At 44.2% G+C, this 15,571-nt stretch overlaps 1 protein-coding gene across 2 annotated transcripts in view; it reads right to left on the reverse strand.

Annotated features, from left to right (window-relative positions):
- CCT5 (chaperonin containing TCP1 subunit 5) overlaps positions 1 to 15,571 on the reverse strand; it is a 244,834-nt gene that overhangs the window by 87,284 nt on the left and 141,979 nt on the right. For both annotated transcript variants that reach the window (XM_040353424.1, XM_040353425.1), the window contains exons 7-9: positions 10,723 to 10,842; positions 10,457 to 10,642; positions 811 to 948 (exon numbers count right to left, since the gene is read on the reverse strand). In XM_040353424.1, coding sequence (XP_040209358.1) covers positions 811 to 948; positions 10,457 to 10,642; positions 10,723 to 10,842 — 444 coding nt within the window. The remainder of the gene's footprint in view (positions 1 to 810; positions 949 to 10,456; positions 10,643 to 10,722; positions 10,843 to 15,571) is intronic.

Below are 15,571 nucleotides of genomic sequence, written 5' to 3' on the forward strand. Positions count from 1 at the left end.
GGGGTCTTGATCTGGTGAGTGCGGGGTACACCAGAGCATGGAGGAAGGGGGCACTGAGTGGAACACAAGAATTATTTACCAAGCGTGACACGCAGCACTTTGCACGGATTATATAGCACTTTTTGCAGCATGAAGTATTCAAAAAGCAATAACTTAGCACTTTAAAAGGCACATGGACCAAATCAATTGCTTATTCATCTCTATTTATTTATATAATCTTTTTTCCTTTATTTAATGCACTTTATATGCACTTGTGGAATCTATAAGTATTGCATGTGCACATATAGGAGTGAGGGCACATCACTCAAATTATGGATAATCAATCATCCTTATCACTTTATCGCATTTAATCATTCAATATATATTTTTCACAACAGCAGGCGCCAATACCTACTAATCCCTTTCTTTCTAACACTGTACCTGAAATTACAGCGAAAAATTACACTGGATTTTTAACTGCAGACGAGTGCTGGGAGATGCAAGTCTGCACTGAAATAATTAAGACTTTGCTGGCTTACTCGAGTCGCAGGACTTGGGCTGCACACCCTCAACACCTGTCAGAATTTAAAGCAAGCCCTGCAACTCAAGCAGAGTCAGTCCCTGCAGTGAGTCTGACGACCGTAGCTGCAGGCCAGATAATGTCCTAGCGGACCAGATGTGGCCCGGGGGCCGTACTTCGGCGACACCTGGTTTAAAAAATATTGATCAGATGGGGTCAACAGGAAAGGCAATTATGATCGTTGGGTCTTTTTAGCCAAATTATAGTACTTTGTCATGCATTAACTCTTCAATTTTGTAAAACAAACGTACCTTATTAGCAGCTTGGCTCACTGCTAATGCACAGGATATCTCTGCTGCCCCACCACCATAAACAATGCGATTGTCTCTTACTAAATTACGGATGACACACAAAGCATCATGGAGGGAGCGCTTAGCTTCTTCAATGATCTATAAAAGAAAAAAAAGAAACGGCCATGAACACATTTGTCAAGAGCAATTTGGAATTTTCTGGCAACAATGAAAAAAACACAACCCTACAAATAAGGAAGTATTAGGAAGGCTTGGTGCAAATATTAATTGTATCCAAAACAGACAATGGAGGGTCATGGATGTAAAAAATAAGGATTCCACATAAATTGTCCAAATGGAGTGTTTTAACTCCATAAATATGTGGACATTCATATAGAGTTTTACATGTCTAACTCAGCAGTCTCTTGTCTGCATGGGATCTACAGTAAGAGTAATCCCATCAATACCATGTAAAATGGTGCATTGCTCCTCTTACTCCTCTACACATACTAAACGTATCTCTCAAATTAAAATGCAAGTGCATTACCTATTTGCCATGAATTTTGTATTTTACACTGACTATACCTAGTGGTACCATCTTTAATCTTTTTTGCTTTTTATTTTACAAGGGAATTAAAAAAAAAAAAAAAAAAAGGATATGCCAATGATAAAATAACAGCATTAACCGCGCTATAAAATATCAGAAATATTTGGTGCTATATAATTTCATGCTATGGGCTCAAAATAATCTCCCTAACAGAAATGTGGCAAAAGTTAACCCTGAAACAATAGTAAATTGTGCAAAAGGTATCATGCAGAGAGAGATACGTGTATCCCACACTCTTGAAGTGGATAATGATAAAGTTCATGCAAATAGTCGTTAACCACTTGCCGACCGCCGCACGCAGATGTGCGTCGACAACATGGCACGGGCAGGCAAATTAGCGTACCTGTACATTCCTTTAAATTTGCCGCCCAGTGGGCAGGCGCACCACGTGAGTGCGGGTCCTGGAAACTAGATGTTCTTGGGCGGCCCGCGATTGTGGTCGGCAAAGGCAGAACAGGGGGATGCCTTTGTAAACAAGGCATTCCCCTATTCTGCCTAGTGACCTGTCACTGATGGTCTGTTCCCGGTGATCGGGAACGGCCAGTGACGTGTCACTCGTAGCCACGCCCCCCCCCCCCCCAACAGTAAGAAGTACTGACTTAAACCCTTCAGCGCCACCTAGTGGTTGACCCCTTCACTGCCAGTGACATTTTTACAGTAATCAGTGCATTTTTATAGCAGCAACTGCTGTAAAAATGACAATGTCCCAAAAATGTGTCAAGTGTCCGCCATAATGTCGCAGTCACGATAATAGCAAATCGCTGCAATTACTAGAAGAAAAAAAAATGCGTGTATATATTATATATAAAAATAAAGATGCCATTAAACTACCCCCTATTTTGTAGATGCTATATTTTTTTTGCAAACCAATAAATGCTTATTGCGATTTTTTTCAAAACCTAAACTGAGTCCCATTCGCCTGGCCCCAGTGTTCTTAAAGCGGATGAACTCAATGTTCAGAGATTTCGTCTGGTCCCATCGCAAATCTCGTATCCGGTTACAACTTCTCCATTTTGAAAAACATAGGGGAGGGGTCGGGCTCCCAGATATGAAAGCCTATTACAGAGCCTCACACCTCACTAGGTTGGTGGACAGGCACTGCCATGCAGAGGCGAAACATTGGGTGGCCATGGAGATGGAGGACTCAGACGGTACAGCTAAAAGCTGGCCGTGGATCACGTCGCCACTCCGAAAGGCCCTCTGATCACCCCACACTGGGTAGCACCCTTCTGGTAGCCAGGAAAACATTTACACACTTCGGTGTCACCGTTGCCTTCTCCCATGGTTCCGGGCAACCCAGAGTTTAAGCCCGGTCTTCGGAGCCCCCATTTCCAGCGGTTGACCACAAGTCGCAGATTTCGTGGGCTCCGATGGCCGACTCTCCACCTTTGCTGGGGTGTCTGCCACGGACCCTCCGTTGGACTTTTGGAGCGGCTTCCAGCTTTGCAACTTTCTGCGCAAGTGTCTACAGACCCTTGGCACCTCTCATCCGCTTACGGAATTGGATCGCCTGTGCTGCCGGGGGGGAACCGGTCCGGCATAGTCTCAATTATTTATGCCTCTGAGTAGACTGGCGGAGGGATACATTCCTTCCTTCCTAACCAAGTGGGAGTCCGACCTGGGCACCCAGTTCATGGACGCACAGAGGGAGAAGATCCTTTACTTTTCCCATAAGTCATCCCATCGCCACGAGGATTCAGGAGACATGCTACAAGATCCTAACCCGTTGGTACAACCTGATTGGCCCTTGCCGCCCACCACACCGGGCCTTCCATTCCGTACACAGTGGCAGAAATCTGGCAACAAACGTCCCAGAGGCTCCTCTTGGAAGCCACCGGAGGGCTGACTCTTCTACGGCTTTTGCAAATTGCATGCCTTTGCCCAGAGGTCAGGGTGTTTTTCTTTGTTTTGTCACCGAACTAACACCCCCCACATGGGAACTGTTTGGACAGACGTTTGCTCATTCCTGAGCGGTCCCAACACTTGCAATCCCCTCCCCCCCCTCTTATATATTTTTTTCAATTATATTTTTATATATTTTTTTTGGCACGTGGACTCTAGGGGAGCATGTTGCATAGACAGTTACTAGGAGTTTAATTTTGCAGTTGTTAATTGTATTCCCTGTTTGTCTCCCCTTACCTGGGCTCTTGTTCTGCCGAGTCCCCAGTCCTCTTGTGTTACCTAGATACAGTTGGGGGGGGGGGGGGATTACCTCCTGTAGTGCACCTGTGCCTTATAGTTTCTACTTCAGTTTTTACAGTGTCTATAACAATGGTTATTTTTCATTTTTTCTCAGTTATTGTTCCCCCGTGAACGGTCGTCACTCCGTAGGCTTACCGCGCTTACCCCACTTAGGTCCGATAGCGCTCTAGTGAGCACTGTATTTTCCATTTTTCTTTCTAGCATGTTTTACAGCTTAGTAACGTTTAGCTATTTATTTCTTGATTTAAAACTGCCACCCAGTGGCTTGTTGTTTCTTTTCCTATCTCAGGAGATGGTTTCTGTCCCCTGCTGCACAGACTTTTTGTTCTCCCTTTTCCTGGCGCTGTTTCTCATCTACTTTATTCCTCATTTCTTTTTTTCTCCTCTGTTCTTTCTCCTCTCTGCATGCTGTCCCTCTTTATATTTTCGCCTGGAATGAGCAGACCCTGGCTCTCCAATTAATTTTGCTTTTAATTTCTCCCAGTACTGTCATGATGCCACATGATCATATTTCCTTATCCTCCTTTAACTGCAGGGGCTTCAACACTCCTGAGAAACACAGCCAGGTGCTGTATCATTTTCACAAGGCCAAGACAAAAATGTTGCTCCTTCAGAAGACCCATTTTAGGGGTTCGTCTATCCCAACCCTTAATAATCCATATTATCATCATTGGTATCATAGCACAAACCCGCAGGCAAAATTCAAAGGAGTGTCCATTGCCTTCCACAAGTCATTTCATCCTGAAGTCCCAGACTCCCTTATTGACCTCCTTGGCCGTTCTCTTTTCCTTAAACTGAAATCTAACCCTTCTATTTTTCACAGTGGCTAATGTATATGGTCCGAACCAAGACCAAGGGGGCTTTCTGTCCACGGTATTGAACAAGTTGCTTACTTTTGGTGGTCCTTGTTTCATCCAAGCGGTGACCTTAATGTGGCCCTCTCTCCAGCTGTAGACACTTCCTCCGGTAAGTCCTCCATTCCCTTCACTACTCTCACATGCATAAAGTCACTCCTGCACACTTCACAACTGGTGGATGTTTGGAGCGTGCAGCATCCATTTGAGAGAGACTACAGCTGTTACTCTGTGGCCCCTAATTCCTATAGCCGCATTGACTACTACTTAGTTTCTCAATCGCTACTAGATTTCCCACTTAAGGTCTCCCTGGGCAACATGCTATGGTCTGACCATGCCCCTGTGCACCTTAATCTAGCGCACCCTCCAACTTCACATAGACCGCTCTTGTGGCGTCTAAACGACAATCTATTGAAAGATACTCCGTGCGTAGCGGATGTTGAACAGGCGATCCGAGACTTTATCCAAGACCATAGACTAGATGACACTGACTCTTACTAAATGGGAGGCCCTGAAGTGTGTACTTTGGGGGGTTCTCATACAACATGGCTGTCGCCTGAAGAAAGCCAGGTCTGCTGACGTCACCCGTTTGTTGTCCTCCATACATACACTGGAATTGGCACATAAACGGGACTCCGAGCCAGCGACCTATGTAGACCTGTCAAAAGCCCGCAGGGAACTGCTTTGCATTCTGGATGCCAACTCTATCATAGCTAGGGATAGGGGGCGCCTCCGACACTACTCCTTGGCCAACAAATGTGGGCAACACTTGGCGAGGGTTCTCCACTCCCGTCGTCCCATCCAACATACATGCACTGCGGATCGAGGAAAAAAAAAAAAAAAAAACATACGCGGTATCTCTGACGCGTTACTATTCTAATTTATACAATCTACCCCCGCAGACCACGCCGGCCCATAAGGGAGACCAACACCTTTCCAACATGAAGGACTACGTTTCTGAGACCGCCTTACCCCGGATAGCCCCTGAGCAGACAACTGCCTTAGATAACCCCCTGACGGCAGAATTTTTCTGCCATTAAGGGGTTGAAATGTGGGAAGTGTCCAGGCCCTGACGGGTTTACCCCCAGGTTCTTCCAAGTTATTTGCACAGGCTCTGGCCCCACTAATGTCCACGGCATTTAACTATCGACGATACTCACCTGCCTTCTAGTAACCTTTTGTCCGCTAACATTTCGGTCATACCCAAGCCCGGCAAGGACCCCTCTCAATGCGGTAGCCATCGGCCAATTTTGCTTCTTAACCTTGATGTCAAGCTCCATGCGAAGGTCTTAGCATGTCGTCTCTCTCCACGGTTACCCTCAATCGTCCATAGAGATCAGGTGGGATTTGTCCCTGGGACAATACGACCAAAACTATTCTTCTATCATACATCTACCGTCACAATTTAAATTTACCGTCACAGGTCGTTTGACGCCGAGAAGGCGTTTGACCGGGTCAACTGGCAATTTCTGCTCCTCTCCCTGGAACAGGTGGGCCTTGGTCCCACCTTTGTTTCCAAGGTTATGGCACTATATTCTGGCCCCTCAGCGTCTGTCCTGGTTAACGGCTCCTCCTCCACACCCTTTTGGATCTCTAATGGCACTCGGCAGGGCTGCACCGTCGCCCCTGCTTTTCGTTCTGGTAATTGAACACCTAGCCCAGGTCATTCGACATAATGCATCTATAGGTGATCAAATACCACCAAAAGAAAGCTCCATTTGTGGGGAAAAAAATTTTGATTGGTAGCCACGTCGCACGACCGCGCAATTGTCAGTTAAAGTGACGCAGTGCCGAATCGCAAAAAATGCTCTGATCTTTGACCAGCAATATGGTCCGGGGGTTAAGTGGGTAATCCTTGCTCCATGTTTAATCAGTACACCTCGTATTACAGCTTTATGCGTTTTCCAAATTACTCCCAGTGTACTTTGAGTTATCATTCACCTGAAAGAACTAGGGTTGTACTGATACTTTTTTTCAAGTACTCGCCGATACCGAATACCAATACTTTTTTTTAATCTCATGTGACAGCGGTACACGTGTCAGTAGTTTATTTTTTATCCAACAATTTTTTTTATTTATAATGCTCTCTTTTTTTTTAAGGGGGGGGGGGGTGGACCATGTCAGTGTGTTTATTTTATTTTTTTATTTTCTACAATAATTTTTTTTATTCTTTTGTTTTTTTATTCTTTATTTTTTCAGCCCTGTTGGGGGGCTTTGGTGAGATATCAGGGGTCTCAACAGACCTCTGACATCTCCCCTTTGAGACAGGGAAAGGGACTAGGGACACATGTTCCCCAGTCCCTTTCTCAGCAGCATTAGCTGCGCTGAAAATGAAAGGAGAGAAGACAGCGTCTTCTCTTCATTCATAAACTGAAACATTGTAAACACAGGTTATGATGTTTCAGTTATGTGAATTGACAGAGTCAGTGATCACTAACTCTGTACATTCGGAGCAGTAAGGAGCCGGATTTACCGACTCCTACCCCGCTCTCCATCCTGACAATTCCAGGGGGTGGAGGAGGATCACGGAAGGGGAGAGAAACATGGCAGGATACACGGAGGTAGAGAGAAACACAGGGGGACCCGGAGAGAGAGAGAGAAAAACACGGCGGGGGACATGGAGGGAGGGAGACAGACTGCAGCAAAATGGAGGGGGGCTGGAGGACACGGGACAGTCAGCAGCGATCGGTGCTTGTAACTTCCCCACGCACTGATCACCGCCGACAGTACATGTATCGGGTGAAGCATCGGGAGCATTTGCCCGAGTACAAGTACTCGGGCAAATGCTTGGTATCGGTCCCGATACTAGTATCGGGACAACCCTAGAAAGAACCATTTCACCTCTTTCCGAATATCCTCCATCACCATTGGGTCCCGTTTATAGCTGGTTGCTAAGGAAATGTAAAAAATTTAATTACTGGCAAAAAAATAAAATAAAAAAAATGATGATTATGAATAGGGGAAACGCAGGTCGAGGTAGAGTTGCGGTGGGATCACGGTAAAAAAAACGCATGTCGAAAAACGCAGCAAGCACAGCAAAGAGCACTGCAAAAACACTCAAAAGCAACATGCATGGGTGTGAATCGAGTCTAATAAAGATTTCCTCTCCTTTCTCTCTCATTAAGAGCCTTATTGAGCTGTATTGAGATATATGCTATTAGTAAGATATGATGTATATAATAGGTGGAATTTGCTTAGAATGCTCAGGCCTGGGGCAGCTGTGCTATTGCCCCCCCACCTTCTCCTCCCTTTCCATCCATAATCCAAAAAACGATTTATACAACTGTTATATCACATATTCCTTCTACTCCCCCTCCCTGTGTTATAAGGGGGGGGGGGGATAAGGGAAAGCCTTCTCACACTGCTTCCCATCCAAAAACACCATAAAATAAAAAATAAAAAACACACCCCCAAAGAAAAAATCATCCCCTCCCTCTATTCCCTTAATGTGATTTTTTTGTGATACCTATCCACCTTTTAACTCCCCCCTACTCCTTCCTCCACCCCCACTACCTAATTAACTTTTAAATATTTCAATAACCATAACTAGGGATTGATCATTATTATAACCAAAAATAAAAAATATAATAATTTATCCCTATTTTTTTTTAGTCCTTCTCAAATAAAATAAAGTTCATACAAATAAATCAGACCGGATTTTTATATATATTTCCATCCAGTATCCTATTCGGTCAACTGACAAATTTGGGTTAAATTCCATCATTCGAGAGGAGAAAAAAAAAACAAAAAAACATCCAAAAAGGGATTGTCAGTCACAATGAGTGTTATATATATTTCCTCTTCTCCTTAGTTCATCATGATATTATTTCAATGACTCTCCAATGTGTACTTCAGAGAGAAAGAAATTTTCCCCCGATGTGGGGGGGGGGGGGCAGGGGGACCAGCACCCCAACACAGCGGGGGCCCGGGACTCCCCCCTTACCCTTATTTGTAATTATTTCTCCTCTCCCTCCAACAGGAGCCACTTTTAACATTTAACATAAGTCAGCTGATTATTGCATCTCATACTTTTTTTTTTAAGCTTCTTTATAAATTTGAACAATGGTATTCTCCAATTTGGGACCAGGAGCGGTTCCACCTCCAAAAATGCAAACAGTTTAGGAAGGTCACTGTGCGTTTGCAACAAAAACGTGGCCAAATGCTTTTTTATCACCACCGCAAGGGGGTACCTCCAGCGGTATGTCCCCCCTTCCCGCTTTACACAATCCCAAGATTGGCTTCATCATAGCTCTACGCTGCAATGTAGCACGGGAGACATCAGGTAGGACTTTCATCACCCCCTCAGCTTTAATTGTGCCTGCCTCCCATGCTTTCCTTAGTATTTATGCTTTATGCGCATACCGATGTAGGCAGCATATTATGGCCCTTGGCCTCTTGGGGTCAGTTGATTTGGGGCCCATAGCCCTGTGTACCCTATCCATATTAGCCGGAACTTTACCTTCTAGTACTATATGAAAAATGTATTACCTTCTCCTGGAGGTTTTCTTGATCTGGAACCCCCCTCAGGTTACAGCGACGGCCCCCCAATTCCTCAATCTGGAGCTGCATATCAGATACTGTTTCCATATAGTTTTCTCTCTCCTTCTCCAGAACACCAATCCTCTCTCCCAGGGATGATAGTCTTTCCTCACCTGTATCAAGGCGCTCCGTTACCTTCCTGATCTCAGCATACACCTGTTGCATATCTGCCAAATGCACCTCCTCCACTTTGGAAAGAGAGCAACAGCCAAGCAGACTCTGGCTGGAAAAAGTGCCCAGAGGCGATTCAGTTCGCATGAGTTGCGCTATACAAGTCATTCATTCATTCTATGTCCATTTTGTGGGCAATGCTTCCAGGTCCACTCTAGTAGGTAAAGCCTGAATTAACACCCGCAGATCTTTCTCCATCTCTCTCCAAACAGGCACGCCATCTGTTCCGGCCGCAGTATCCGATATTTGCCGGGTGTCCTCCCCTCCTAGCTGCTCTCCACTTCCTTTCAATTCGCACCCCTCTCAATCGTTCCGCGTCCTCTTTTTGCTCTCGCTTCTCAGACGCAGGGAAAAATAGTTGCATGTCCGACTGTCTTACTGCTCTCCCCTGCTTTAAGAGAGGCCCTGGTAATCCGTTGCTTAACTGTACCCATACCGGCCAGCATTCAGCTAGGAAGATGCCATTCCTCTGGATCTGCAGGTGGAGAGCTTGGAGTTCCTGCTCTGTGCGTTCTCACACAGCCATACTCAGACCACGCCCCCCGCACACAGTTTTTTTGTTTACCTTTGTACATAGAATGCACAATTGTAATCAGAGCTGCAGGGTGAAGACAGGGTAAGGGAGAGTTAAGGTGGCATTTTAAATGACAGCAAGGCCAGGTGGAAGGGCGGAAGACAAAGCAGGTGAAGCACTGATCAGTGGCTTATAAGATACTAATCAGACCTATCAGTTTGTTCAGCAGCTTTTGCTGAACAATTATGCTTTAAGTTTATGGTCACTGAAGTTAAACAAGCTTATAGCAGAGGAATGCAGGTCCATATGGCGTACGGACCTGGCCAGCTGGAAGCAGTGCTGTAGGTCTGTATGCCGTACGAACCTGGCAGTGAAACAAATGTTTTATGCTTTACAGCTGTGCACCTCTCGAATGATAGTGATCAAAACATTTTATTGGGCTTAGAATCAGCACTAGGCTGTTGATGACCAGAAAAGTTTTGGCTGAATAACCTGTTTTATTGGCAACGGTTTGCTGGACAGTGTGGTATAATGCTTTTGGGATGAGCTCAAGTGTAACACCAGTAAAGGGAAAAATCCTCGCTGGGCAGCAGTTCCATGAGCCACCAACATCTGCAGTCAACTAGCATTTTAGGAAGCTTTACCAAGGCATGTGGTCGCCATTAGAAAAACCCTTGTTCGGTAACACAAACACATGAATGTTATTCTACTTAGTATGTAAATTGCAGAAAAAAAAATAAAAAGAAAGTCATCCAATGGAACTGCAACTTTTACACTCACCATCTTATTTCCTCCTCTGATGAAAATTGTCACAGCTCTTGAATTCCTACATTGTTCTATAACAAGCATTCTATCTTTTGTTGTTCCAAAGGAGATTTCTTTAACTATACCAGCAAATCCAAGCTTCTCAGCTGTCAATTCACAGAATCGTGGAACAATACGACCTCCAGTGGCAATAGCTATTAACTGAAAGGAAACGGCAAAATTAACAAAATTTTTTATTCTAAAGTCAGTGCTGAATTTTAGGTATAGATTACACTTCTTACCTCTATTTCAGGACCACCAACCCAGCGAACTGCAGGTAGCTCATTTTGTAACAATAAATGGTTTGCTTCATCATCAAAACCCCACTGACATATGGCTAGATTTGCCCCAGTGTCTTTTATCTACAAACAAAAAGGTGGAGTGGGGAGAAAAAAAAAAAATGTAATACAAAGCCTTAGGCAAATATATAAACAAACATGGGAAATACAAATATGTTTACACTGTTATACAAAACAATGTACAATTTTACACTGCAATAAAAAAGGTTAGACCGCACCAAATATACATAAGCAAAAACAATGTCACCAAAGGGCATTAGTTTTGCAACATTACCTGGCTGCAACACTGCCCAGACACTGAAGCTTAAGACACAAGGGCTGCTTTACTAAAACTAGTGTACAAAATCTGGTGCAGCTGTGCATGGTAGCCAAACCGCTTCTAAATTCAGATTGTTCAATTAACAAACTTGACCACTGGGCGCTTAAACCCCATTCCTAACCAGACCAATTTTCAGCTGTCGGTGTCCTCACATTTTGAATGACAATTACTCAGTCATGCAACACTGTACCCATATGAAATCTGTCCTTTTTCACACAAATATTTTCTTTTGGTGGTATTTAATCAATGCTGGGTTATTTTTTGCGCAAGAAAGACTGAAAATTATGTAAACAAAAAAAAATGCATTTTTCTTTGTTAGAAAATTTGTATTTTTTTCTTAATAAACTTTAGCCAAAATGTATACCGCTACATATCTTTGGTAAAAATAACTTAAATCCATGTATATTATTTGGTCTTTGTGAAATTTAGAGTTCACAAGCTATATCCCCCACAGCTAACTACACTTTGTTAAACTTCTAACGAGCAGGGCCCTCTGATCCCTCCTGTATTGATTTGTATTGTGACGGTACGGTCTTCCCTGATGTAAAGCGCTGCGCAAACTGTTGGCGCTAAATAAATCCTGAATAATAAAAAGAATATAGTGCCAATCTCTGAAAAATTTATCAAACCTGAAGTACTGATGGCCAATTTCTTGAGACCCCAACAAGCCAGGACAGCACAAATACCCTCCAAATTACCCCTTTTTGGAAAGTAGACATTACAAGGTATTTTAAGAGGCATGGTGAGTTTTTTGAAGTTGTAATTGTTTCCCACAATTCTTTGCAAAAATTAGATTAACTTAAATACTTTTCTCTGAAGTTCATGGATGGACACAGCTCCTTTATTCTTGACCTTAGGGTTTATATGCCGTCTATCAGAAGAGGACTAGGCAGACATGTTAAACATGCAACAGAAATGCTGAACAGTACCGCCTAGGGGCTGGTCCCTCTGGCTATAACCCCTCACTCTGCAGCTCAGTCAAAAAGCAGTACAAACAAAAAAGGAGAGGTGGGTGCTGTGTCCGTCCATGAACTTCAAAGAAAAGGATTTTTCGGTGAGTACAAAAATCCTATTTTCTTTTTCGTTCATGGACGGACACAGCTCATTTATTCTTGACCTTAGACGACCCCAAGCAGTGTCAAAAAACGAGGGGTGGGAACAGCAAACAAACTTCCAATCAACCAGAGCTCCTCAATGGAGGAGTTGCAACCTTAAACAGCCGCCTGAAAAACTTTACGGCCAAAGCAAGCATCCGCAGATGCATGCACATCAACCTTGTAAAACGTAGTTAAACTGAATGGACGACCAGGTCGCCGCCTTACACACCTGGGAGACAGACGCTTGATGATGTCGGAAGGCCCAGGAGGCACCCATTACACTGGTCGAATGCGCCGTGACAGGAAAGGGAGGCGCCTACCCTTTTAGGGCATAAGCCTGAATCATGATCTGTCTGATCCACCGAGAAATGGTGGCCGACGAGACCGCCAGGCCTTTCTTTGGACCAGTCACTGACACAGCGAGTCTGACCTCCGAAACTGAGCCTTAGCAGACACACCAACAGAGCTCGGACCATGTCCAAGGAATGCAAAGCAACCTCTTTGGGATGCGACGGTCGAGGACACAAGGATGGAAGCACAATGTCCTCATAGATGAAAAGCCGAAACAACTTTCGGAATAAACAAAGGCTGTGGGTGTAGCACCGCTTTATCCTCGAGGAGGATTAAGTAGGGAGACTTGCAAGACAAGGCCGCCAACTCAGAAACCCTCCTGACTGATGCAATAGCTACCAGAAAGACAACTCTGAGTGTCAAAAGGGGAATCTCTGATGTACTCAAACGGAATTTTATTAAGTACTGAGAGCACCAGATTCAAATCCCACGGAGGCAGTGGTGGTCGAACTGGAGGGGCCACATGTTAAACCCCTTGCACAAACGTACTCACAAGTGAATGAGCCGCCAGGGGTCGTTGAAAGAAGACAGCCAAGGCTGATATCTGCCCCTTAATGGTGTTTAAGGCAAGTTTTTGATCCACTCCACGGCTGTAAAAACAGCAGAATCGTGGAAACTGAATAAGTCTGGACGCCACTCCATCTCCTCACACAGATGTGGGCCTTCCACGTGCAATGATAAATCTTCCGAGAAGATGACTTCTGTGCCCTCAGCATGGTGGAAATTACTGAATCCGACAGGCCTCGGTCCTTAGTACCTGACTTTCAACAGCCATGCCGTTAAAGCCAGCAACTGTAAAGCAGGATGAAGTATAGGACCTTGCGACAGAAGGTCCTCCCGCATCGGAAGTCGCCAAGGAACATCCGCCACCAGGCGTACTAGGTTGGCGTACCAGGGACGCCGAGGCCAATCTGGGGCAATTAAAATCACCGTAATCCCCTCAGTCGCCACACTGCGAAGCAAACGAGGAAGAATTTTTAGCGGGGGGAGGCATAAATTAGCCGATATTGTCCCCACGGAGCCACCAACGCGTCCGCCTAGGGATCTTTAAACCTGGCCACAAATCTCAACGCCTTCCGATTGAGTCGAGAAGCCAGGAGATCCACGTCTGGCATGCCCCGTCTCAGGCAAAGGAGTTGAAACACATCCGGGTGTAGCGAACATTCTCTTTGAAATGTGTGAATCCGCGCAATGAAAAGGAAAGCTGCAATACCAGCAGAGATGATTAAATTGAGAGAGATGGGGACAGAAGCCCTGGAGAGGAGTTAATAAAGCAGCTGCCTCTAAATATTAGTCCACCCAAGTGGAGTAAATAGGGTTGAATAGTAGGAGTGGCGCTATTTTATTAAAATCCCTAACAATTTCCTATTTAGTTCTCAAAAATTACCTTGCCTAAAGTGCAGTAGTGAAAATATTATAAATTCAAAATGAATTAAATAAATGACACTAAATGCCTTTCCAAAGTGCATGCATGCCTGTGCATTAAATTAGTGATTATCTTATATGCAAAACCTGAAGCATAAAGTTGCTTATCAATACGTGCAAACTAGCAAAAAGGTGCTGCAAATATACAATAGTCCAGAAATAAATGATATAAAATGAATGAGACGTGCAAACTAGAAAAAAAATGCTGGAAAAAATACATACATCAAAAGTCCACAATAAATATATAGAAACAAATTAATCAATTTGTGCAGTAATTATATGCCAAAAGTGATCACAGCAATCCGTGCTCTTATAAAATCCGCACTCACCGAATATTCCACCCCCTCTTGGTGTATGAAGCTTTCACAGTGTATGCCACTGGCGATATCTCGTTCCCGCCTACGCTGCTGGTGATGCTTCAAATATTAGCCCATATATAGGAGAAAGGAACCCCCCGATGGTGTTCTTGTTTTAAAAACCTTTTATTATTAAAACTATAAAATAGGTACTCACATTTGAGCAAAAGCAATAAAGCATGTACTGCCGACACTGAAAAGGTTTGCAGACCGAAGTGGTGTGACGTTCTGCTTACTCTAGCACGGATCGCTGTGATCACTTGGCATGTAGCAACCAAGCACGATCACTTGAGGAATGAAAGACTTTATTAATTTATATTTTTAATTATTGCACAAATTGATTCATTCGTTTCTATATTTGTGGACTATTGAATTTTTTTTTACAGCAATTTGCACGTCTCATTCATTTTATATAATTTTTGGATCATTGTATATTTGCAGCACCTTTTGCTAGTTTGCACGTATTGATAAGCAACTTTATTGCTTCAGGTTTTGCACATAAAGAAAAATAAGATTTTTTACTTACCGTAAAATCATTCTCCGAGTTCATGGACGGACACGAAACTTACGCCAGTCAGGCAGCGCCAACCCCCCCTGCCTCCATGGCTCCCGCAGGACCTTCAACCCTACTCTAGGCATTTTAGGGGCCCAGAGGAACGAACTGGTGATACTGTAATTTCTTAAAGAAGGACTTCGGTATCCAGACCGGAGCATTCCTCAAAAAATACAAAATTACTGGGAGAATTTTCATCTGAAGTAGGTGGACTCCTATCAGAGATAAAGGGAGCGTTTGCCAAATCTGCGCTTTGTTTAAAAAATATCAAAAGGGGCAACAAATTAAGGGACATATAATCAGCCACACTTGCCGTAACTTTAATGGACGACTTACTCCAGTTAACTTAACCCGGAATAAGTGGTAAATGTGTTCATAATATCCAAGGCGGCCTCCAACGACTCCCCCAGCAAGAGATAGTCAGCATATAGCGCTAACCCTTCATCAATGCTGCCCACCCTGATTACCTTAACATCTCTTGACGCCCTCAACGCCACTGCCAGCGGCTCCATCATGAGCGCAAACAGGAAAGGCGATAACGGGCAACCCTGTCTGGTACCTCTACCTACTGAGAAATACTCGGAAGTATGACCGCCCCCCCCGTACGAATAGCCATCCTAGGTGCACTATACAGAAGTAAGAAATGCATTGCCGAAAGGACTGGCCAAACCCCATGCACTAAAGGACTGCA

The sequence above is a fragment of the Rana temporaria genome, chromosome 5 (genome assembly GCF_905171775.1).
Source record: "Rana temporaria chromosome 5, aRanTem1.1, whole genome shotgun sequence".
Taxonomy (NCBI): domain Eukaryota; kingdom Metazoa; phylum Chordata; class Amphibia; order Anura; family Ranidae; genus Rana; species Rana temporaria.